Here is a 24157-nt window from a genome sequence, read left to right on the forward strand (position 1 = left end):
TGCCCTGGCGACGAGGGCTGAGGCTCAGTCCCTTCAGGGATGCTGGGCCCTAGAGTGGGGAATGAGATGTGGGGACAGCCTGGCTTCCCTCTGGCAACCCCTGTCACTCTGGTGATTAGGGGAGCCCACGGGGTGCTTGGGGTTCCCCCTGGAAATGTTCTTGCCTTCATCTTGGTTGACAGCTAGGTCAGGGCCGCCCAGTGACAGGACGGAGAGGCACTCAGGCGGCTTGAGAGGAGAAGGCGGGAGGAGGGAGACACAGGCACACACATCTCCCTGTCCTCCTGGGGCCTCTTCCTTTCTCCTCCCCACCCCCTTTCCTGGAGGGTGTGAGGACGCCTCTCCACCCTCCTGCACAGACAGGGATCTTGGCTGCGTCTGAGGCGAAGGACAAGGTGGCGCCGTGCCCATCCCCACAAGGGGCCGCCAGGTGACTTATCAAAGTTTTATTCGTTTGGAGCATGTGTAGTGATGTTACAGAGCCTGGGGCTGGGGCTCCCCCACTGCAGCATCCCGTCCCCCCGCAGCAGGGCCAGGCCAGGGCTCCTCCCTCAGCCGGGCTCCTCCGAAGCCCAGGCCGTGGGAGGGAGGGGGAAGGGAAAAGAGAGGAGACAAAGGAAAAGGAAAGTGGGTTTGTGACATCGTATGGCAGGAGGCTGCCCCCAAAGAACCTCAGACACCCCGATCCAGGCCCCAGACATAGTCACAGCCGGGTTCATCCCCGGCTCCAGGCTGGCCATGCATTTGCTACAAGAAGTTCACCTGAGTCCCTCCGGAGGCGGCAGGGTGGGCTTGGGGTAGTCTCTTAGGGAAGCAAGAGGCTCCTGTCCGGCGGGAGAGTGAAGATTTTTGGCTTGGGCTTCCCTGGGGTTCATTCTGTGGTCTGGTATTTACAGGTGTCTCACCAGAAAGAGACAAGCGCCCCGGTGTGGGCCTTGTGGGCTCTGCAGCGTCCATGCCTCCCCACCGTCCTCTCCGGCACAGACCTGTGGAGACCAGGCTGAGCCCAACCGAGGGCACAGCCTCAAGCCCGACTCCGGCCCCTGCAACACCAGCTCCCGAGAGAAGCCAGAGAGGGGCCGCCGTGTCTTTGGTGCCAAGGAGAAGGGTCTGGAAGTGGGAGGGGAGCTCTGTGAGCTGCCACCGAGCCACCGGGTCCAGCCCAAGGGCTGGCACCACACCTGGCTCTCTACACTACCCTGGCAGAGCGAGTGGGGCGTGGTGCCAAGCTAACACTACAGGGCCTGCCAGGCAGAGGGAAGTCTGCCCCACACCCTCCCGCCCGGGGCTCCTGGGGACTGCGGCCGGCGCTGGGCAGGGAGGCGGGCAGCGGGTCAGCAGTGGAGGAGCTTCATGAAGGCCTTGCGGAACTCGATGTTAAAGGTGGTGTAGATGATGGGGTTCACGGCGCTGTTGACGTAGCCCAGCCACGTGAAGGCGCTGTACAGGACAGGCGGGATGTTGCAGTCACAGTGAATGTTCAGGATGTGTGTGATGAAGAAGGGCAGCCAGCAGATGATGAACACGCCTGGGAGAGAAGGCGAGGTCAGGCTGGCCCAGGGCAGGGAGAGGCTGGCTGGGAGGGCCCTCGCGCTGTGGGCACCTGGACTGCACGCCGCGGGCCCCAGCCCAGATAGATGTCCGTCCCACCCACTCTGGACGGGATCCTGGGCATCAAGGTATCGTGTGCACAGGATGCTTTGCTGCGATGTTGGGGGCCCCTGGGAGGGAGAGGTGCCTGTGAGGGCAGGACTGCCAGCCAGAGACCCTATGGCCTGGAGCAGAGTGCCCAGCTCGCCTGCTCCGTCGCTCCCAGCGGCATGATCGACCTGCGGTGACCCTGTGCCCTGATTTGTGAAATGAGGAGAGTTACACCTGCCCCACGCACATCTCAGAACTGCCGGTGGGCATGGAGGTGTCACACACTAGCCGGGTGGGCATGGAAGACAGGGCACATCAGTGCCTCCTGTTCCCAGCCATCCACATCAGTCCCGCCCACATTTTTTACCTTTATCATCTGGTTTTCCAAGGGACTTCCTCTGAAAGCACTACGGGATCCCCTGACAGACAGGATCCACTGACAGCCATGCCCTAGTTTGGATCGGGCTTTCTCACAACCCTATTCTAAATTATTTACAACTCTGGTCCCTTAGGGTCTAGGTTAAGCTCAGGGGGACTGATTTTCCTAATTCCTGAGGAATAGCAATATTAACAGAGATTGTAACGATAACGCCTGTGTGCTCTGTTGAACAGTTTATAAAATGCTTTCCCCACCGTCTGCCATTGATGACCACACAGCCTTGAGAAGTAATCTACTCGACTGATGGGCTTACCGGGGTTTTGAGGTTCTGGGTTATGAAGGTAGACTGGTCAAGTTTCACATGTTATTGAGTCAGACTCCCTAAGGTTAATTGTGGGTCCTCGTTGATCACGTTATAGGACCACTCCGAACCTCAATTGCCTTATCTGTAAGCTGAGCATAACTATGGAGCCTACCTAACAGGGGGCATCCACAGGCTTGGCCTGGACCCAAGGAAGTGCCAGTCCCATGACTCGCCAATGCTGGCTGGAAAGAGGATGGCAGGTAAAGGAGAGTCCCTCCCCCCACCAGGACTGGGCAGAGCTGGGTGTGGCCTGCAGCAGGGCCTACTCACCGAGCACGATGGCGAGCATCTGGGTGGCTTTCCTCTCCTTCTGCTGCGAGAGCTTCCTGCGGCTCAGGGTCTTAAGAGAGGTCCGGGTTTTGCCATTGGGCATGGACTGGATCTCAAAGATCTTGGCAATCTTGGGGTGGTCTTTGGCATGCCCATTCTTCTCGGGTTTGGCGGAGCTGTCAGGAGTGCCATGGAGGCTGTGGTGGGACGCGTCGGGGAGGGTCAGCTGGTGGTGGCTGGGCGGGATGGGGCTGTACCGGGTCCTCTCGGGCGGGCTGGTGCTGGAGAGCATCTCCATCTCCAGCTCCTGGGCTCGGCGCGCAGCCTCCTGCACCAGGCAGAGAGCTCGGGTCAAGCCAGGCAAGTCTCAAGCAGGAGCCACCCAGCGCACCTGGCCTACCTGGCCCCACCTGGCCCCTCCCAGCTCTTCCCTACCTCCCTCTTCAGATGTCTGCGATCCCTCAGAGGCGGGGGCTGTCTGGGTATAGGACCCAGGACCCACAGCAGTCCCTGACGGTGTGGTCATTTGGGCCCCTATCCCAGAGCAATCCTTATGTGTCCTCAGTAACCCCATAACCTTTTGGGGTGAGGTTACTACCCAGGCACTTCTCTTTTATTCACTGAGCAATACTTACTGAGCTTCCGCTCAGTGCTGGGTGCTGAGCTGGCCCCTGGGGATACATTGCTGATGGATGCCCGGGGCCTGCCCACAGGAGCTCACGCCCAAACTGCAAGAGGGCACTGCTGTGCTCCCTGCAGGCTCACCCGCAGCACCTGCAGCAGCGCTCACACGGCTCCATTTCTCTTAGGCCCCCACACCCTCCTTGCTGGGCTGGGCTGGAGGGCCTCCCAGGTTCTCCCTGAGGGTCCCTTGTTCTAGGCCTCAGGTTCTCCACCTAAACTGCTGAACGCAGCCTCACTGTGTGCCCAGGTGGTATAACTGGGATGCTACCTTGGCCCCATCCTGAGTCTCTGTTTTGGCACCTGCCTCCAAAACGGCTCCTCTGAGTCCTGCTCTTGCTGTGCAGGTAAACGTGGGGGCCCTGCTTCCAGAGGATACTGGCCTGGACTCCCCATGTGGCCTGGGTGGGTTCCCTGGAGTACCCCGGGGAACGAGACATCTGCTGCTTGGACCCTAGTGCTACCACCACTAGGGTTTGCTGTGATTCTGCACCTCTGGGCTCTCCTGAGAGGCCATAATTCACACTAGCCCTATAGCTGCTCAGCTCCCTCCTCCCCCAGCTCCTGCCCAGCCTCTAGCCTCAGAACCTGGGGCAGCTCACACAAGTGCAAAGCCCAGTGGAGGCGTGGGTTTCACAGTCACAGGAGTCTGGGCTCAGATATGTGCTCTCTCACTAATCACCCAGCTTTTGGGGAGTTACCCAACCTCTCGGAGCCTCCGTTTCCTCTTCTGTAAAATGAAGGTGGGCGTGATCAATAAGACTTACCTCCCAGGGTTGCTGTGAGGATTTGATGAGACAATAGGGATATGGTAGGTGTTCAATGAATGGGAATAGCCTTTCTTATTGTTTTCATCTTGTTATTAAGGCCAAGTCCTTTCTCCCAAACATTTTCTTGTGTTAGGAGGACCTCTCTGGACCTTGCAGACTTGAGAGCTGCCCTGCTCATGCCTGTAGTGAGGTGTGTGTGTGGTGAGTCGGGCCTCCTTTCTTGAGGGATCCAAGGAGGTGCTTATCCCCTTGAGCAGTTGGGAAAGGTCTCTGAGAATCACGGCAGGTGGGTTTCCCTGGCTGTGGGTCCCTGGCCTAAGCACTTACCACTCTTCGCCTGCTCACAGGGAAGCTGCCATTAGACTTCATGATAACGGTGCAGAGTTTGATGTCCTCGGGGTGAGTGCAGCTGCCCTGTGGAGTGAGCCAGCACACTGGGTCATGACGGGGTGGAGGGCGGGCACAGAGACCCAGTGCTGGAAGTCAGGCTGGGCCCAGGGGCTCAGAGGAGGGAAGGGAACAGGAGGCTAGGGGCCTGAAGAAGCAATCAAGGTCCGGAGGCAAGAGGTGGGCAGGACAAGGGACAAACGAGCCCTGCCTTTTATGGAGCACCTCCAAGGGCCTGGCGGCACGCGAGGCAGGCTCACATCTCTCTCACTCTGAATCCTCAAGCCATCCTTGGGAGGTCAGTATTATGATTTCCATTTAACAGATGAGGAAACTGAGGCTCAGAGAAGTTAAGCAAGTTGCCCAAGGTCACTCAGCGAAAGTGGCAGCGCCAGGACTTGAACCTGATGTGTCTAACCCCAAAGCTCTTGTTCCTCCCATGCCCACATAATGTCTTCCTCAGGGAGGGCTGAGCAGAGAGAATTCACAAAGAAAATTGGGGAAAGGTGGTTAAAGTGGGACAGAATAGAGAAGTAGGCAACAGCAGGGGAGGAAGGAGGAGTTGTGCATAGAAAGGAGGACGGAGAATGTGGGAAGTAAGGAGATGGGATGGAGATATCAGCGGGAGGGAAAGGGAGGCAGAGGGCTCAGAGTGAGGAAAGGAGAAGTGAAGAAAAGAGGAGAGGAGCCCAGGAGGGTGCCAAGGGCTGCCGTGTTCACACAAGGATCTCCAAGCAAAGACTTCTTCCAGGCCATCCCTTCCACCCTCCCACCTCCTACGCCTGGAGGTCTAAGTCCCTCCACTGAGGTCCAAGCCTTTGAGGTCCAAGCCTGCTCAGAGCTCCCCATCCTGGACTCCCTCCTGCTGCAGTGTCCCAGGTCCACGCTGAGCACTAGATGACCCACCTCAGTGACGGTTAAGTGGGGACCTTGGAGGGGAGGGGGATCTTGGGACCTTGAGTGGGGCCTTCAGGGTGGCCCTGAAAGCCCGGCTGCTGCGCTTGGTGTTGACCCGCTTCCGGCGCCTCCGGAGGACTATGTAGATCTTGATGTAGACCAGCAGGGTGACAATGAAGGGCGCGTAGAAGGAGACGACGGAGGAGTAGACCACGAAGGCAGGGTTGGCGATGATGCACTCGCTCTGTTCTGGAGGAGGGAGAGCCCCAGGAGGGTGGGTCAGCAGGCCCAGGGGCCAGAGCATGGCCCCTTCACCAAAGGGGCAGGGCACAGGTGCAGGGACTAGACTTCCACGGTGGCCTGCAAGGGCCAGATGCAAGCAAATGCGCAGCCTAAATCAGAGCATTAAAAACACAACCATGAGCAAAAAGCTAAGCTGTGATCGACCCTTCCAAGTTTTTCCATTAATATTCCCTTATTACATCGGCATTAGTTCTGCCACCTATGAGCGCAAAGTGGAGCCAGGATGCTCGGGAAAAAAAATGCCCCAAAGAAATTTATTTTAAGAGAGTAAGCTATTATTTTAGCCTTTCCTGAATGCTGGGGGGAGGCCTGGGACCTTTCAATTTTAGGAGCAAGGTAACTGGGTTGTTTGCTGAACACACCTGTGTTCCCACGCTCCCTCCAGGTCTAGTAGATGTCTGTCCACTATCTCAGGGCCTCTCCAGGTTAATCCGAGCATATGGAGGCCTGTTCCTGCTTCTTGCAATTCCCACAAGAGTAAGATTTGAACCAACGGCTTCATTGTGCACTATTGTCCTGCAGTGCCCTGCACAGGCACCCCTCATTGCTCTGGCCTCCCTGATGGGAGTGAGCTGGAGGCCACACCAGCAGGCAGGCACGGTGCCTCTTCTGCCTGAGATGCTCCGGCTGCCTCGCGAAGGGCAGGCCATGGTGTGCCAGCCTCCCGCTTGTTTCTACCTTTTCTGCCCCGGTGGCCGAGGCCTGGCCTGAGCTCAGCTGGCCCTGGGGCTGCAGCCTTCCTACACAAACACCATTGCCAGGGGTGATGAGGCCCAGTAGCCTCCCACGTGTGCGCACACACATGCAACAAGAACACACATGCCATTTGTGAGGCTATCAGGCCTGATTACGTCTAATAAACAAAGTTGAAAATGGCCAGGCATCCTCCTGAATCATTATGCCCACGCCTCTCCCAACTCCGTGCTGCCCCAGATCATTCATTACTCCTTTCTGGCCCAGCCAGGTACCTCATGGAGTCAGGCTTGGCCCAGGGTGGCAATCGGGCCCCCATGGGTCTCCACCACATCTGTGCTGGGGACTCAGCTCCCACAAGATCCTCACGGAGGCCAGCTGAGCCCTCGGCAGGCAGAGGCAGGGCTCACCTGGGTTGTTGAGTCCAAAGAGCAGCGGACAGGAGATGGTGAAGGACAGGACCCAGACGATGGCAATCATGACGGTGACTCGGCGCTTGGAGCTGTAGCGTGTGTTGTAGAGCATGGGCATGGCCACAGCCGTGTACCTGCAAGGCAACCGGGGGAAGGAGGCCCTCACTCCACAACACGCACAACCAGAGACACCCACTCTTTAGGGGTTGACAGCTGGTCCTCCTCCATGAAGCCCACTGATTTGCCTAAAATCAACCCTCCTTCCTGTCCCCAGTTCAGACAGTGAGGACAATGTTGCTGCCCAATTGACTGCTTGATGACTAACTGGCTACCATTAATCCTGGGCCATCTTTCACCCCAGTCCCTCCACTTGGATCTCATGGCGTGCCTCTTTGTGGCTTTGAGACCCCATTTACTCCACCTGTGCTGAGCCCACTGGAGGTGGAAGTATTTGTTGATGGACTGGTAGGCAGAACCCTAGAATAAGGGTTAAGCCCATTCAACAGAAACAATAACAACAGGAATCATGTATGTACAGGAATTAGCTCATTTTATCTTCCAATAATCCTACAAAGGGAGTTGGGCCGGGGCCTCTGGGAGCCCACGTGGCCTGTGTGTACGAATCAGTGAAAGACTTCATGGTCACAGCTCAGCAAGGTGAGCACAGCCTGGGCTCCTGGGGCATGTGCCCTGTGCTGGACATAAATGCATAATAGACACCACACCTCCTGGGTAGGTGTTGTCATCCTTGTGTCTGGACAATGAAACTAGGGTTCGAGAACCTCCATAATCTGCCATAGGTCACCTAGTAGAAAGTGATAGAACTGGGGCTCCAGGCAGAATCAACTGCTTTCTCCCATGTACCAGTCCGGATGGTCTTAGCAGCATCACTGTCGATAAGATGTACTTTCCTAGCCAGACACCCATGCACCTACACATGTGTGCTTGTATGTACACATACACATATACACATAGGCACACATGCACACAGACACACTGACTCACAGGCACAAAGCCAGCCATATGGCATCATAGACAGAACCTGACTGCAGGCAAGATGGGGCAGCCTAAAAGGTGGAAGGCCTGAGCTCACCTGTCGATGCTGATGGCACACAGGTTCAGGATGCTTGCTGTGCACATCATGACGTCCAGAGTGACAAAGATGTCACAGTGAATCTTGCTCAATCTCCACTCGCCCACCACCTGCGGACAAAGCAGCATGATGGTGACAGAAGAGGGAAAGTAGCTCGGGCTCGGTAGCTCGGCTCTCCTGGGGAAGGCCAGCCACGGCACAGACGGCAGCTGGGGGGCTCGTGGTCTCTGCCTGGGATCTGGGCAGGAAGAGGGGCAACAAAGGATCATGCCCATGATGGCCAAGGCCCTTGGCCCTGGCCCCTCTTCTAGGCACGGAAAGCCACTTTGTGCCATGAACTAAGCTAGAAGAAAGATGACCAGCCGACACTGAATGCTTCAATTCTTTATCTGCAAAACATTTGTGTGATCACCTGCGACCCCCATTTTACCAACAAGGAGACCAAGCCTCAGGAAAGGGGGGTGACTTGCCCAGGACACTCGGCTCAGCATCTGGTCCTGCTCTGGCCCATGTGTCTGGGGGACCAGGTGGCTCCTTCAGGCCCCACAATGGTGTGTGGCGCAGGGCAGGGGCCCGGTAAGCGCCTACTACTCTGTTTCCCCGAAAATAAGACAGTGTCTTACATTAATTTTTCCTCCCAAAGTTGCACTAGGTCTTATTTTCAGGGGATGTCTTATCTTTCCATGCGCTAGGTCTTATTTTCGGAGGATGTCTTATTTTCGGGGAAACACGGTAGTAACAATGGCGAAGACAATGACCTGATGAAACAGGGACGACATTTCTGCTCCTTATTAGACCTGGAGAATGAAAGAAGGGAAGTCTGGGCTAGGCTGTTAGGAACCCCCGAGTGGGCTGGGGAGAGGTGGTAAGGATATAGCCTTGGAATGATGGAATAAGAGGAGTCCAGCTACTTGCAAGAGCATTTTGTCTCCCTCCCCTGCCCCCACCCCACACACTCATACCCCCCTACACTCGAGCACACGCGCGCGCGCACACACACACACACACACACACACACACTCCCATACCCCTTGCACATCCACACCTCACACCTCAGTTTATATACAGGTTCCCGCGCTCACACAGCAGGCCTGCCCTGGCAATTTTGAAGTCTGGAGCAGCCCCCTTCCCCTCCCTGAGCAGAGTCAGGACAGGAGCTGCACCTGGGCCTTGTCAACAGGAGGAAAGAGGAGCAGGGAAGCCCGCTCAGGTACCTATTGTCACAGCACAGTCGGCTAATTATAACCCTGCTCACTCTCAGTGCTGCCCTCTTCTCTGCTCTCAGGCAGAAAAACAAGTGCTGGCATTTAAGCTCAGGGCCAGGCAGTGCAGCCTCTGTGGTGGAGTGCGGAGACAGGAAGCCTCTGGTGGCACTGCCCCCTCTCAGGCTCTGGGAGGGCACATTCCAGGGTCCCTCCCAGGTGGCAGCACAGGGGTCCCTGCACCTCAGATGCAGCGCTGACCAGGTGGGCAGGGGCTGAATGCCCTGTGGGGGAGGAGGGGATGGAAGGGATTCCCTGGCATAAACGAAGCCTACCTTTTGGCATCACTGGGAGAGTTGCAGGCCCCCCTGTCCATGTGCACACCCCCCACCTGTAGCCTCTCCTGCACTAGGATTTCAGGGCTGTTCTCACGCCTCTGGGACCTAGTCTGGACCTTCTACACCTTCCCTGATTCCTTCTTTCCTGTAGACCCTGAGTGTGTGCCAGGCTCTGTCCTGGACTCTAGACTCCGGGGACACTGGGGAACAGGACTGACAAGTCCCTGCCTCCAGGATCTTAGGCTCCCCGCCCCCACTGGTCTCTCTGGAGGAAACCAGGGCAGCTTCCCTACCAGGTTCAGGAGTAACTGCTGGAGAAGGCAGTCCAGGCAGCTGACTCAGATGCTCAGGGGTTGTGTTGGTACCCATTGTCTCTAGAACATCTACTGTGGGCATGTGAATTGTTCTTAAAGCCCCTAGGAAAGGGGTAGCTTCTGTCCAGTCACTGCGGAGGGAGCTGGGCGGAGTTCACCACTCGGGGTTGGGGCTAGGAGCAGAGGCAGATCCATGTGAGCAGAGCCTGTGCTCTCTCCTACGCTGTCTTGGGAGGCCCCGCAGGCTTGTCCACAGAGGAGACAATTACGTGAAAGGTACTCAATAAGCCAAGTGTGAAAGGACAGGTTCTGATTGCAAAGGTTCTAGTTGGGGCCCAACAGGAAAACGGACTTGTCCAAAGTCACCCGGTGACTTAGCTGCAGAGAAAGGACCAGACCCCGGGCTTCTCTCTGCACCGTAGACCACCACTCACTGGTTCTTGTTCACAGGAAGCAGAGACCTGCGGGGCGGGCCTTGACCTGGCTGGCTGCATCCTAATGACTAGCACGTGTCAGGCACTCACTGTGTCAGGCGCTGTTCCCAACACACACACTCCCACCTGTGGCCTGTGACAGCAAGCCTCTGAAGCTCATGACATGGCTGCCACGCCTCAAAGCCTGGGGTGCAGGCCCCGCAAAGCCTGGGGTGCAGGTCCCGCTCCCTCCCCTGGATGACTCTCTGACAGCATCCCTTCCTCCTGCACCACCTCCTCGTTCCCACACACCAAGTCATAGGCCCCTGCGGCATTCCCGCGTCTCCGGTGGGGACAGCTCTATTTGTCACATCCACCAGACTGCTCGTGCTTGTTGAGTGAGTGGCTAACCAGCCCTGTGATCTGAGTCTGCTCACTTCTCAGTGTCACCTGCCTGCCTGGACCACGCACAGGGAGCCCCCTCAGAGGCTGAGGCCAGGGGACAGGGCAGACAGCCGCTCCCTTCCCTCGGGAGCCCTCCGGGGGAAAGTGGCCGCATCGGGGATGGAGCCTAGTCCACCCACTCCAACCCCAGGGGCTTTCCGTGTGCTGAGCGGAAGAGACGAGGCACAGACAGTTCCACATCGGACACATGCTGACACGGCAGGCCACTGGAGGCGTTTGCCACCGCTGGGAAGGGGGCAAGATGGAAAGTTCCAGACCACTGAGGGTGCAGTACGTGGCTGCAAGAATCCTTGGATTCTTGGGAGAGAGAGAGACTTTACTTGGGACATTCTTAAGTGGGGGACTAAGTAGCTGAGACCACGTCCTGTGAGCAGGGCTCCCTGTCCAGCGCTTGTTTTGGGGGAGACTGTGCGATGCCATTCTCCAACCTGCCCCCAGAACACTGCTCTTTCCCTGTAAGCAGTGTTAGGCGAACAGGCATGTCTAACCTATCTGTTCAGGGACTCAGAGATCGCTAAGAGCCCATACAGCCCATGTGGAGATTCGGGCCTCCTCTCTAGAGTGTGGTGGGGTGGTGGGTCTGAAGCCCCAGAACGCACACCCATAGCCCCGGGCAGAGCACACCTCACTCTGGGAAGAGGGTGCCTCTTGCCTGGCACGGGAGGGTCCCCTGTCTGAGGAGGTGCTGATATCTATGGCCATTTCGTTTGAATACCGATGGGCATGGCTGACTCATACACACCTTATTATGTGCCGCTTCCATGATAAGCACCTTTTCTATTTTAGTTCATCCGATTCTCAAACAACGCTATGTGGTAGATACTACTGTTATCACCGCTCTGTGGGCAAGAAGACGGACACACGGAGCGGTCGTTTTCCCTGGTGTCTGAGGCCGGGCCTCTCCTGAGCGCTAGCAGGAGGGGACAGGCCTGTGAAGTAAGGAGGCTCCTGGGGTGGGGGAGGACAGGACCCCCGACAGACACCAATGAGCAGAGTCGGGGGCCTCATACACTGGGGTCGCGGTGGAATGAGCCCTGGTCTGGGGCACCTCTCTCTTCCTGTGTTGTTTTCTTTCGTGTGTTTCCTTTTGGCTCATCCTTAGCGCTCCCTCAGGCACCCTAGGAAGCTCCAGCCTGGTTAGACTGTGCTGAGGAGTTCCCCCTGCCTCCCCTCGGAAGTGAAGTGTTGTAGCCACAGGAAGCACAGCGAGCCCTGGGAGAGGAGTGCACTTTGGCCGGCCTCCTCCCTCCCTAACCCTCTCAGCTGCTTCCTCTGATGGCCTCTTCTCCCTCAAACCTGCAGAGGGCTCAGAGGGCTCATGTTTTCTGGAAAGAAGGGCTTGCCCCCTGGCCCAGGTAACTCCTCTCTAGCCCAGGGCCGGAAGGAAACAGCTCCGCCATGGTAATGGCCAGCACTGGTTCTTTCCTGACCGCCTAGCCAGATGCCTATGTACCCAGACTCCACCCATAACCCCTGGTGGGAAAGGGGCGGGACCCAGATTGTGCCCACTCACAGCCCTCAGGCCCTTCCATCTGCCCTCCAACTTGGAAAAGCATCCACTGGGAGGTGGATCCCCTTAGGGACTTCTTACAGCGCTTCTCCCTGTGCTGTATGATCTGGGTGAAGACAGGCACCTTCTCAAAGCTTCTGTTTCCTCTCTCAGTGAGAGAGCAGCATCGGCTCCCAGGGCCAGCATGAGTGCTCACTGTTGAGCCTGGATCTGAACATGCCTGACTATGCCTGAACCACAGCTGGCTGCCCGCTCACTGTGCTGCGGCCCAGAGCTGGACTCTGTCCTGGCCGAGCAGTGGTGACTGGTGCCCCCTGAGGAAAGGGCTGCAGCCAGTTCCCAGAGGCCTCAAACTTGGGGGAGACGGAAGGGAGGAGGAGAGCAGCAGCCCCTACATTTGAAGAGGGAAAGAGGCCTGGAATCAGAAACATGTCCACCCTTGGGGGCTCTCGTCAGTGACTCCCATTTCCAGCAGGCCCGATGAAAGTCCTGGGGCCAGACAGAGTGCCGACTGGGCCCACCAAGAGGCCACCTGACTTCTGTGAAATGGCAATAATACATTGGTCTCTCGGGGCTGCAGTGAGGACACTCTTTGAAAATGCTGTGTATAAAGGACCTAACACAAGGTCTGGCACTGAGTAAGGACTGTGTAACTGATAATTGGGATGTTTAGGAAGACAATCTACCCATTTCATGAGAGAAAAACTGAGGCCAGAGTGGAGAGGAGACAATCTGAGAAAGCACCAGGCAACTCGTGGGTAGAAAGCAGTGAGGTGTTCTCTGGAGAAGGTGCTGAGTGAGGCGGGGCCCAGACCTACCTCCAGGTAGACAACCCAGGGCATGACGAGCGTGGCCAGGAGGAGGTCGGCGACGGCGAGGCTGACGATCAGGTAGTTGGTGGTGGTCTGCAGCGCCTTCTCGCGGGACACGGCCATGCACACCAGCACATTGCCAAAGACGATGATGAAGATGAGCAGGGTGAGCAGCATGGCATAGTAGTTGTAGGGGGGCTTGTCGGCCTTCCCCTCAGACCCGTTGAAGGGCCGGCTCCAGTTCCGGCTCTCCAGGTCGTCATCGTACCAGGACAGGTTCAGTGGATCCATCGGGGTAGCAGGGCCACCGGGTGGCCAGGCTCTGGCTGGGAGAAATGGACACAGGGAGTGAGCAGGAGGCCCTCCCAAAGCAGGCTGCCTCCCAGGGAGGACTCTGGAGCTAAAACCAACCACTAGAAGTTAATAGAGAATCCTCCAGCCTCAGAATGTTAAGTGTTGTATCCAACAATTTTCTTAAAACATGGCAGCCTGCTGCCTCTACTCTGCTGGCAAGTTCTTGCAGATGGTAAAATAATTGAGTCAGTATAATTTTTGAAGAAGTATAATAACATAAATAAGCTTGAGAAGAGCTGACCACTCATTATTCATTTATTCAACAAACACATTAAAGCGCATCCCGTACAGCACACACCTAAGGCAAGTTAGTGAGGAGTCCCAGCTTCTAAAGTTAGGAATAGAAATATGCATTCCTTCATTCTTACTTCTGTAAATATTTAGGGAGCATTGCTCTACATAGTGCTAGAAACAGGCAGGAGCAAAATATACATGGCTCTCCAACTTACAGTCTAAAAGAAACAATGGCCAATGAATCAAGCAATTAAATATGTGAGTGGTCAGCTCTAGGAAATGGAATGGGGGAGAGACACCTAGCCTAGTTTAGAGATTTAGCAAAGGCTTTCCAGAGGAAGTCATGTTCAACAAACTCCTGGAGGTGTGTAGGAATTAGCCAGGTAAAGAGTTAGGAATCAGGGGAGGGTCTAGACATAGGAGTCAGTGGACAGAGCAAGAGAGCAGGTGTCAGGGTGGAGGCCCAAGAGATTGGGACTAGCTGAAGCATGGAGGGACTTGGAATGAGTTAAAGTGGGGAGGTTGGGTCCTAACGGGTTTGGCTCAGTGGATAGAGTATCAGCCTGCGGACTGAAGGGTTCCAGGTTCGATTCTGGTCAAGGGCATGTACCTTGGTTGCAGGTAAATACCCAGTAGGGAGTGTGCATGAAACAGCTGATGATGTTTCTAACTCTCTCCCCCTCTCCCTTCTTCTCTGTAAAAAATCAATAAAACATATTAAAAAAAATAAAAATAAAATAAAAATAAATAAATAAAGTGTGGAGGTTGTAATAGGTGAGATCAGACAGGATCACAGAGAGCCTTAAGGCCATACCATAGGGGCCTTAAAGGGGTTTAGACTTGAGCCTAATGGCAGCGGGAACAACATGATCAGAGAGAAGATGCTGACTGCTATGTAGAGAATGAGAGGGTGGGCCAAGTAATGTGGCAGGACACCAGCTGGGAGGCTGTTGCAGGAACCCCACCAAGAAATGATGAGGCCCTAACCGGTTTGGCTCAGTGGCTAGAACATCGGCCTTTGGACTGAAAAGGTCCCAGATTCGATTCCGGTCAAGGGCATGTACCTCAGTTGCAGGCACATCTCCAGTAGGAGGTGTGCAGGAGGCAGCTGATTGATATTTCTCTTTCATTGATGTTTCTAACTCTCTATCCCTCTCCATTCCTCTCTGTAAAAAATCAATAAAATATATATTTAAAAATAAAAAAGAAATGATGAGGTCTGCACATGTGCACTTGGGAATGGGTGCCCTGCACCCCAGGGAGGAAGAGGACCTGAAAAAAAGCGTCATCTGAGATGAAGTAGGAGGAGGAGTTAGCCAGGCAACTGGGTGGGGGGATATCCCAGCCATAGAGAACACAGTGCCAGCTGGCAGATAATTCTGTTTTCTGCAAGTGTAAGGTATGACAGTGACACTGGGGGAAATCACACTGGAGGGCCATTCATGAGCCAGACCTGGCCTCGTCAGCGTGGGAGCTCCTAAAAGGCCGGGCGCAGAGGGCTCCCTGGTACACTAGTGGTCAGGGCTGCTGCATGTGGAGGAGAGCGTGGCGGGGAGTGAGGTGTGGCTATAACACAGGTGAGAGAGGTGCTGGTGCAGGTGAAAGTAGTGGGGATGAGACTGCAGAGACGTGTTCAGTATCAGGAGCTAACCTGGAGGCAGAGTCATGGCATTTGGTCATGGGATGGATGTGGGTGAGGGCCCTGGGAGCAGGCAGGGAGGGAGCCATCGAGGATAATGCTGGATCTCCCCATGGGGTCCGAGCGCTGGCGGCTCTGTCCCTGAGGAACGAGAGCAGCGGCTCAGAGGCAGTCGGAGGGCTGATGTGCTTGACAGCCTGGGTTTCGGTTGTGACTGAAACATAATGCACACATAATAGAGCTGGCTTTCCTGCTAACAAAAGTGTTCCTATTTCACACAATGGAATTAAATTTACAAGCATTTCAAGGCATCCCGCACCAAGCACCATGAGTTCCAGGTGCTGTGGAAATCACTCATGCCATCAGGATGAACACGGTACCGGGTCCAAGTCAGGGCGGAGGCGCAGCAGCCACTGCAGCCAGGGGGACCCCATCTCTAACCTGGGAGGAGGGTCTGCCCACCTCTATGCCCAGGAGACTTGCCCGGAAGTGAGGAAATAGGACTGGACAGAGAGGCGGGGCTGCGCTGCAGCCACAGCAACGGCCTCAGGTGTCCCCCTCAAGGAGCCTTGGGAAGTTAGGGCCACAGGGTCAGGCCTCTGTCTCCTCTCATCAGTGTGCGCTGTTCCAGGGAAAGGGTTTGAGACAGGCATCTCTTCAATCACCAAGAAGGTGGGCCTGGCCGCGCACTGTCCACAGACCACACTCCCAGTGTGGGGAAGGAGTGCATTAGCTGCACCGGAGGGAGGCGGCGTCGGGGTGGGGGGGATGAGCTAACATGGATGAGCTAACATGAGTGCACACCAGCACCCACGGCCGTCCAGAAATCCGAGAGGATGTGCACATGGGCACGGCTGGGGTGTTCATGAGAAGCTTCCCGGAGCGGGCACACTTAAGCTGGGACTTCAAATTATGGGTACAGCTTAGATGGCAAATATGAGCATCGTCAGTGAGGGGGGCTGGGGGCACACATTCCACTGTCTGCTGCTGATGCTGCAGGACAAAGGGGAGTCCCCTCCCCTGAGGCTGGAAAATGGTTCACTTTGGCATAAATTTTCTAATTTACTATCTGTTCTCAATTGTTTTGCTTCCTTTTTGCTGACACAAATGTAATATACTCACATTTTAGAAAGAATGGGGCCCCAGCAGGTTTGGCTCAGTGGATAGGGCCTTGGCCTGGGGACTGAAGGGTCCCAGGTTTGATTCCTGTCAAGGGCATGTACATCCCCAGTAGCGGGTGTGCAGGAGACAGCTGATCTATGCTTTTCTCTCATCAATGTTTCTTACTCCCTATCCCTCTTCCTTCCTCTCTGTAAAAAAAAAAAAAATCAATAAAATATATTTTTAAAAATGGTTGTAACATTATAATGCTGGTTTTACCCTAAAAAAAAAAAAAAGAAATAAAGAAAGAATGGAAAATGCCTACATGCCTGTAGACCCTATAACCATCTTGGTACAGGCTTGTCTTCCAGCCCCAGTCCCTCCCGTGTCCTCAGCACCCTCCCCACCTGCCGCTGACATTTCACATTTCTCACAAGCAGAGCCGCCTGGCTGGCTCTCACACCGGATCACACTGAGCAGGCATTCAAACCTCGGCAAATCCACCCCCACCAGCAAGGTGCCCTAGCATGAGAGGCACTGGGATAGCATAAGGGCTGAAGACCAAACACCTGGTTCAAATCCCAGCTCTACCTTTGTGAGCTCTGGCGTCTTGGCCAGATTACTTGGCTTTCCTGGGCCTCAATTTTCTCATCTATAAAATGGAGAGAGCAATTATTGTTGTGAGGATTAAGGAAGGTGGCATATGTGTGACCAGCACAAGTAAACCTAAAGGAATGTTAACTTTAAAAACCAAACCAAGCAAAAAGATGAAAAGAAACAATAAGGCTTATTTTCCCTTGGGAGGGAGTAAGGGAAAAGAAAGGAAGGAAGGAAGGAAGGAAGGAAGGAAGGAAGGAAGGAAGGAAGGAAGGAAGGAAGGGAGGAAGGAAGGAAGAAAGGCGAGTTTGTTCCTGAACCATGGGTGCAGGATAAAGGTGGGTGACCCTTGGGGTGGGGTAGCAGCTGGAAGATCCAGCGCCCCCAGCCCACCTGCTACTTAGTCAGCAACTGTAATACCAATTGTTGTATTTCCTAGGCTTTAAGACAGAACGCATGAACACAAACAGCAGTGTGGTGATTGCTAAAGGGAAGGGAAGGGAAGGGAAGGGAAGGGAAGGGAAGGGAAGGGAAGGGGAGGGGAGGGGAGGGGAGGGGAGGGGAGGGGAGGGGAGGGGAGGGGAGGGGAGGGGAGGGGAGGGGAGGGGAGGGGAGGGGAGGGGAGGGGAAGGGAGGGGAGGGGAAGGGAGGGGAGGGGAGGGGAGGGAGAGAAGGAGGCCTACTATACAGTGACAGGAGGAGATGTGACTGTGGGTGGTGGGCACACAGTGCAATATACATATCTTGTAACACCTGAAATCTGTATGTTCATGCTGACCAACATCACCCCAATCTGTTGAATAAATATTTTTTAAAAGACAGAATGCAATGTAATATGCACCATTGTTTCATGTGCCACTAGGAAACAAAAAATGCCATCAACCCCCAACACAGCTCTCAGATGGGGTCCAGTGTAAAATGAATTCTGATTTCAGAGACGTTAAAATGCTGGTGGGATGTGTGTCAACTTGGGATGAATGAAAAACAGTGACCGCCTGGCATTTCCCCCCACATGCCTGCCCTTGCCCTGCCCCTCAAGCTTCTCCATCCAGGCAAATATTGCCTCTGGCAGCTGGGAGAGCACCAAGTGACCTGGCCTGGTCCTGGCTCCACAGAAGCCAGGTGAAGCCAACACCCTCTGTGTAGGTGGGGAGAGCCAGGGCCACGCAGCAGCCGGCACCCTGGGTTTGCCAGGTGCTCCAAATGTCCTGTGGGTTTGCTTTTTTTCTGGTTTTGTTTTTGTTTTAAATGAAGATTGGCTGAATATGTAACCCAAGATGAATTATTCTTAGAAGTCATAAGACTTTTCAGATAAGTAAGATCCCAGTATTTTACTTTGTTGTTGTTGTCAGAGCAAGTATTTCGATTTGGTGTTATGAAAATACCAACTTCCATACTCCACCCACCTTCATCTTCCTCCAGGTGGCTCCTGCTTCATGTGGAAAAGCTCTAATTCACAGGCCCCAGTCACTGAGCATTTAGCTAGCGCCAAATGTGTACATGGTCACTACCATTTCTTAGCATTTGCTAATTTAGCTATGCAGCCCTATCTCGTGGGAGAGGAATGGATACTCTAACTCTGCTGCTGTGGACACCCCCAAATTCATAGTTTGGAGCTCTAACTTGCCCTCTTCCAAGGCGATGGTATTTGGAGGAAGGGACTTTGGGAGGCGGTTAGGCTAGAGGAGGTCATGAGGGTGGGGTCCTCGTGATGAGATGCAGGTGCTCGTAAGAAGAGACGCAGGAAAGCTTGCTCTCCCTGTCCCTGCCAGGTGAGCACACAGCGAGAGACAGCCATACACGCCGGGAAGAGTCCCCCCCAGAAACAGGTCAGGCCCTCAGCCGTCCAGTCCCCAGACATGTCTGCTGTTTCAGCCACTCGACCTCTGGTATTTCCTGATGGCAGCCTGAGCTGTCAAAGATGCCTGCAGATGCCCAGCTCCCTCTAGCAGGGGCTGCCTCTCCCCCAAGGTCCCATCCTCATCTTCCCTTGGCAGCAAGGTGGGCCCCTGCTGCTCCCACCTCCCCCTCCTGAGGCCGTGCTCACAATGGGCTCCAGGCTCTGCTTTCTCCGCTGCTCTGGTGTGTGGGACACAGGTGGGAGTCAGGAATATGAAAAATCTCCATTTGTGGGTGGCCTGCAAGCCTCAGGCCATCAAAGTACCTGGCCCTCACCTGCCTCCAATACTCATCTCCCTGCCCCAGCTCAGAAGGGTAAGTGTCTACTGAAAAATCTCCCAGAATCACCCACTCCAGGGGTCAGAACCCTCCATCAAGTCCGCCCTCACAGCCTCCTGTAGTCGCTGTGTCCTTAGAGTCCACACAGCAGATTTGCAGCAAGGTGTCTGCAATGAACGGAGGAACACGGGGATACTAGGGCATGTGGACTGTGGAGCTACTACGTTTCCAGGCTCCTCTACTATTTTCCGTAGTGCCTTCCCAGTGGGCCAATTTTCTGTGTGTGCCCAACTTGAAAATTTGCTAGCTCTGGGGCTGGGACGGAGTAGGGAAGTAGATGTTGCAGCGAGGAGGCAGGCCGCTCTCCCTGTCACACCCAGCCTGCAAATAGAACAGCTTCTCTCGAGTATGCTGGACGAAAACTCCTTTCAAGCCCCACAGATCGAGGCTGACCACTAGTGCTGGCATTTTCTCAAAAAAACTTGGAGGCTAGTGTCACCCTTGGGCCCCAGCCTGGTGGGGTGGGGACAAAAGGGCCCATCTCTTAGGGAGCCTGGAGCCCTGGAGGAAAGCTGGCTGGTCCCTGAGGTGAGAGGAGAGGGTTCCATGGATCTGGTTGCAATCTGATTCCACCCTCCAGCAAGACTCTGGGGTGCAGGGCCCAGAGGTGGAGCTGAGGCACCCTCAGCACAGCATAAACTCAAGCAACCTGGCTCCTGTGTGCTGCCTCCTCTGGGAGTTTGGCATTTGAAGGAATCAAATTGTCTAATTAAAACTGAACAGTCCCTTATCAGGCTGGATGGCGGGTGAGACACTGCTGTCTTAAACACATCATTTTCCCTTCTTTTCTGAGACTTGAAGCATTTGAGTGAAAAAGGAAGGGAGGGTAACATTTGCATTTCAAAAGCCATTTGTTGGAGAGACCTCATTTGGATGGGAATTAGGATGAAGTGGTAAGGGCTCCTGCTAGGACCCCCTAATTCAAGCCATGCCTGCTTCTCCAGTCAAAGATCCAGGCTGTGACTTGGGGATGGGCCCACCCTTCCTCAGCTCCCCCTGCAGTTTTAGAAAGAAAGAGTGGGAGGGAAAAAGGGAGGGAAGGAAGCATCATGTTCCTTCCTACTCCGAAGGGAAAAAGAGAAGAGTCAGTGAACAATGCCTCACTTACTGTCCAGGAGGGCTGTCCCAGCAGGGGACAGAGGAATGTGGATCTTGGGACTCAGGTTCCCAAAGCTCTAGGCTGGGCAGCCACAGGGAAAGCCCCTGGCCCCAGGCCTTGGGAAGACCTCTGTGATGGGCAGACAGGGACAGTCCCATCTTATCTCCAGGGTAAAACCTCCAAGCGCTGGGGTTGGGGCTGGGGCTGGGGCTGGAAGGGATGGTGGGGAAGGGTCTGTGGGGAGGAAGAAGAATGGATAGGAATGTTGGGTGGAGAATAGGGGAGGCTGAGGTGTAGGGGTGGGGCAATGAACACTGTCACTTCTAGAGTGCATCCTCCATCTCCTCGCCCTGAACATCTTTCCCAGCATCCCAAGCCATTCATGCAGGCGAGTGGGGTGGTGAAGCTAGACGTCTGGCTCAGGCATAGGCAAGGTCCTGCTCCCAGAAATTCCTTGACTCCAAAAGTTCAGGGGATGGTGGGGATAGCCCTCCCCCTTGCTGCTGTGGACAGATGTGGACTAGAGGGAAAACTTGCCCTCCAATGGCCTGGGAGTGGGAAGGGGCTGAGGGGGTGAGTGGGAAGGACTAATACCATCCCCACTTGATGCCCCCTCCAAGCATAGTAAGCACACTAATGCAACCTGGAGTTCCACAGGACAGCCAATCAGCAGCAGAGCTATGTTATTTGTGGGGAAATTATTTGGGTTTCCTCAGAAGGTATAAAACAGCTTGGATGAATCTCTTCCATTCTTGTTCTCTGGCTGTGTCTAGCCCCACCCAGCTGGAACCAGGAGGATGGGCACTGTGAGGATCCACCCTAACCACCATGCACAAGCTGCTGTGCAGGTGCTGACCACATGAAATGAAATTTGCCTTACTTAGCAAGGTGGTAGCTGCCGAGATCTCCCTTTGGATATGCTGCTTGTGAACTAACTGGATCCTGCTCTAATATTGTCTGAAGCTGGCCACTGGGTATGTTGGTTCTGAATTCTCACAGTCAGCTACCATGAGGGTTGACACTATGCATAAATAGGCCAATAGCAATCAAGAGTCAATTACATCCAGAATAAACTGGAAGGGCCTGGCCAGTGTTGCCAGTGATGAGTGGCTATGCATCAACCATGAATCAGGAGGTCATGGTTCTATTCCTCGTCAGTGCATATACCCAGGTTACAGGCTTGATCACCAGTAGGGAGTATGAAGAAGGCAGCTGATCAATGATTCTTTCTCATCATTGATGCTTCTATCTCTCTCCTCCTCTCCCTTCCTCTCTCTGAAATCAATAAAAACCATTTGAAAAAAAAAACTAAAATGTATACACTGGAAGGAATTAAAAGTAGGTTGTATAAAGCAGAAGATTGAATCAATGATTTGGAAGACAAGTAGAAAAACACCCAATCAGAGCAGCAAAAAGAAGTTAAAAAAAAATGTGGATAGTATAAGGACTTCTGCAACAACATGAAACATAGCAACATTATGGATGTACCAGAAAAAGAAGGGAGAAAGCAAGGGATTGAGAACCTATTTGAGAAAATAATAACTGAAAACTTCTCTAATCTGGTGAAGAAAGAGGACACACAAGTCCAAAAGGCAAAAAAAAAGGGTCCTCAACAAGATGAACCAAAACAGGCCCATACCAAAACTCATCATTATTAAAATGGCAAAGGTTAAAGACAAAAAGAGAATCTTAAAGCAGCAAGAGAAAGACAAAAACATTTGAAGCTAAAAAGGATTGTCATGAAATATTCAAACCAATGAAAAGAAAGAACCTACAACCAAGACTAGTCTACCCAGCAAGGCTATCATTTAAAATTGATAGAGAAATAAAGAGTTTCCCAGACAAGAGAAAGCTAAAGGATTTTATTAACACCAAACAGTATTGCAAAAAAATGTTAAACATTCGCCCTAATCGGTTTGGCTCAGTGGATGGAGTGTGGATGGAAAGGACACAAAACAGCTCTCAATAAATTTAAGAAGAATGAAATCATATCAAACATCTTCTATGACCATAATAGTATGAAACTAGAAATCAATCACAAGAAAAAAAACTGAAAAACACACAAAAATATAGAAGCTAAATAACATGCTACTAAATGATGAATGGGCCAAAAACCGGTTTGGCTCAGTGGATAGAGCGTCTGCCTGCGGACTGAAAGGTCCCGGGTTCGATTCCGGTCAAGGGCATGTACCTTGGTTGCGGGCATATCCCCAGTAGGGGGTGTGCAAGAGGCAGCTAATCGATGACTCTCTCTCTATCTCTCTATCTCTCTCTCTTCCTCTCTGTACACAATCAATAAAATAAAAAATAAAAAATAAAAAAAGATACCTTGAAACAAATGAAAATGAGAACATAACAACCCAAAATCTATAGGACATAATAAAATCAGTCCAAGGGAAAATTCATAGTATCAAAGGCCTGCCTCAAGGAACAAGAAAAATGTCAAATAAACAATCTACCTTTACATTTAAAGGAACTAGAAAAAGAACATAAGCAAAGACCAAGCTGAGTAAAAGAAAGGAAGTAATAAAGATCACAGCATAAATAAACCAAATAGAGTCTAGAAAAATATACATAAAATCAAGGAAACCAAGAGTTGGTTCCTTGAAAAGATAAACAAGACTGACAAACTTTTAACTTACTAAGAATAAAAAAGGGAGGACCCAAATAAATAAAATCAGAAATAAAAGAGAAGTAACAACTGACACCAAAGAAATGCAAATGATGGTAAGAAAATATTATAACTATATGCCAATAAATTGGACAATCTGAAAGAAATGGGTAAATTCTTAGAAATTTTTGGACAATCTTTCAAAAAGCTATCAGATCTGAAAGAATCAGAAAATCTGAATAGATAGGTTACAACTAATAAAATTGAAGCAGTAATCAAAAAATTCCCAACAAACAAAAATCCTGGACCAGATGGTGGCTTCACCAAATAATTTTACCAAACATTAAAAGAACTAAAACTTATCTTTCTCAAACTATTCAAAAAAATTCAAGAGAAGCAAACACTCCCAGGCTCATTTTATGAGGCCAGCATTATCCTAAGTTCAAAACCAGATAAAAAAAAAACTAAAAATAAAAAATAAAAAGAATTACAGGCCAATATTCCTGATAAATGTAGATGCTAAAATCCTCAACAAAATAGTAGCAAACTTAATTCAGCAATACATTTTAAAAATCATATACCATAATCAAGTAAGATTCATTCCAAGGAGGTAAGGTTGGTACAATATCCACAAATCAATAAACATGATATACCACATAAACAAAATGAAGGAGCCCTGACAGTTTTGGCTAAGTGGATGGAGTGTCAACCTATGGACTGATGGGTCCTGGGTTTTATTCCAATCAAGGGCTGTACCTCGGATGTGGGCATATCCCCAGTAGGTGGTGTGCAGGAAGCAGCTGATTGGTGTTTCCCTCTCATCAATGTTTCTAACTCTCTGTCTCTCTCCTTTCCTCTCTGTAAGAAATCAATAAAAAAATAAATAAATAAATAAATAAATAAATAAATAAATTTATTAAAAAATAAAATAAAAATCACATGCTCATATCAATACATGCAGAAAAAGAATTTTATAAAATCGAGCACCCATTTATGATAAAACCTTTGAGCAAAGTGCGACTATAGGGAACATATATCAACATACTAAAGGCCATATATGATAAACCCACAGCCAACATCAGACTCAATGGGCAACCCTGCAAGTGTTTCCTTTAAGATCAGGAACAGGACAGGTATGTCCACTTTTACCACTCTTTTTTAAAATATATTTTATTGATTTTTTTTTTACAGTGGGGAAGAGAGACAGATAGAGTCAGAAACATTGATGAGAGAGAAACACTAATCAGCTGTCTCCTGCACACCTCTACCGGGGATATGCCCACAACCAAGGTACATGCCCTTGACCAGAATCAAACCTGGGACCCTTCAGTCTGCAGGC

The 24157-nt window shown here is 52.5% G+C and overlaps 1 protein-coding gene across 3 annotated transcripts in view; it reads right to left on the reverse strand.

Moving 5' to 3' along the window:
* Positions 1-431: 431 nt before the first annotated feature.
* The window catches only part of DRD2 (dopamine receptor D2), a 61835-nt gene continuing 38109 nt past the window's right edge, over positions 432-24157 (reverse strand). For 2 of the 3 annotated variants that reach the window (XM_084893730.1, XM_084893731.1), the window contains 7 exons: positions 12952-13271; positions 7892-8001; positions 6796-6932; positions 5448-5638; positions 4433-4519; positions 2655-2982; positions 432-1528 (listed from right to left, as the gene is read on the reverse strand). In XM_084893730.1, the coding sequence (XP_084749856.1) occupies positions 1335-1528; positions 2655-2982; positions 4433-4519; positions 5448-5638; positions 6796-6932; positions 7892-8001; positions 12952-13236 (1332 nt within the window). In that variant the 5' untranslated portion in view covers positions 13237-13271 and the 3' untranslated portion in view covers positions 432-1334. The remainder of the gene's footprint in view (positions 1529-2654; positions 2983-4432; positions 4520-5447; positions 5639-6795; positions 6933-7891; positions 8002-12951; positions 13272-24157) is intronic. The other variant, XM_084893732.1, reaches the window with a different exon arrangement.

Source organism: Pipistrellus hanaki (genome assembly GCF_964339955.1).
Source record: "Pipistrellus hanaki genome assembly, chromosome: 9".
NCBI lineage: Eukaryota > Metazoa > Chordata > Mammalia > Chiroptera > Vespertilionidae > Pipistrellus > Pipistrellus hanaki.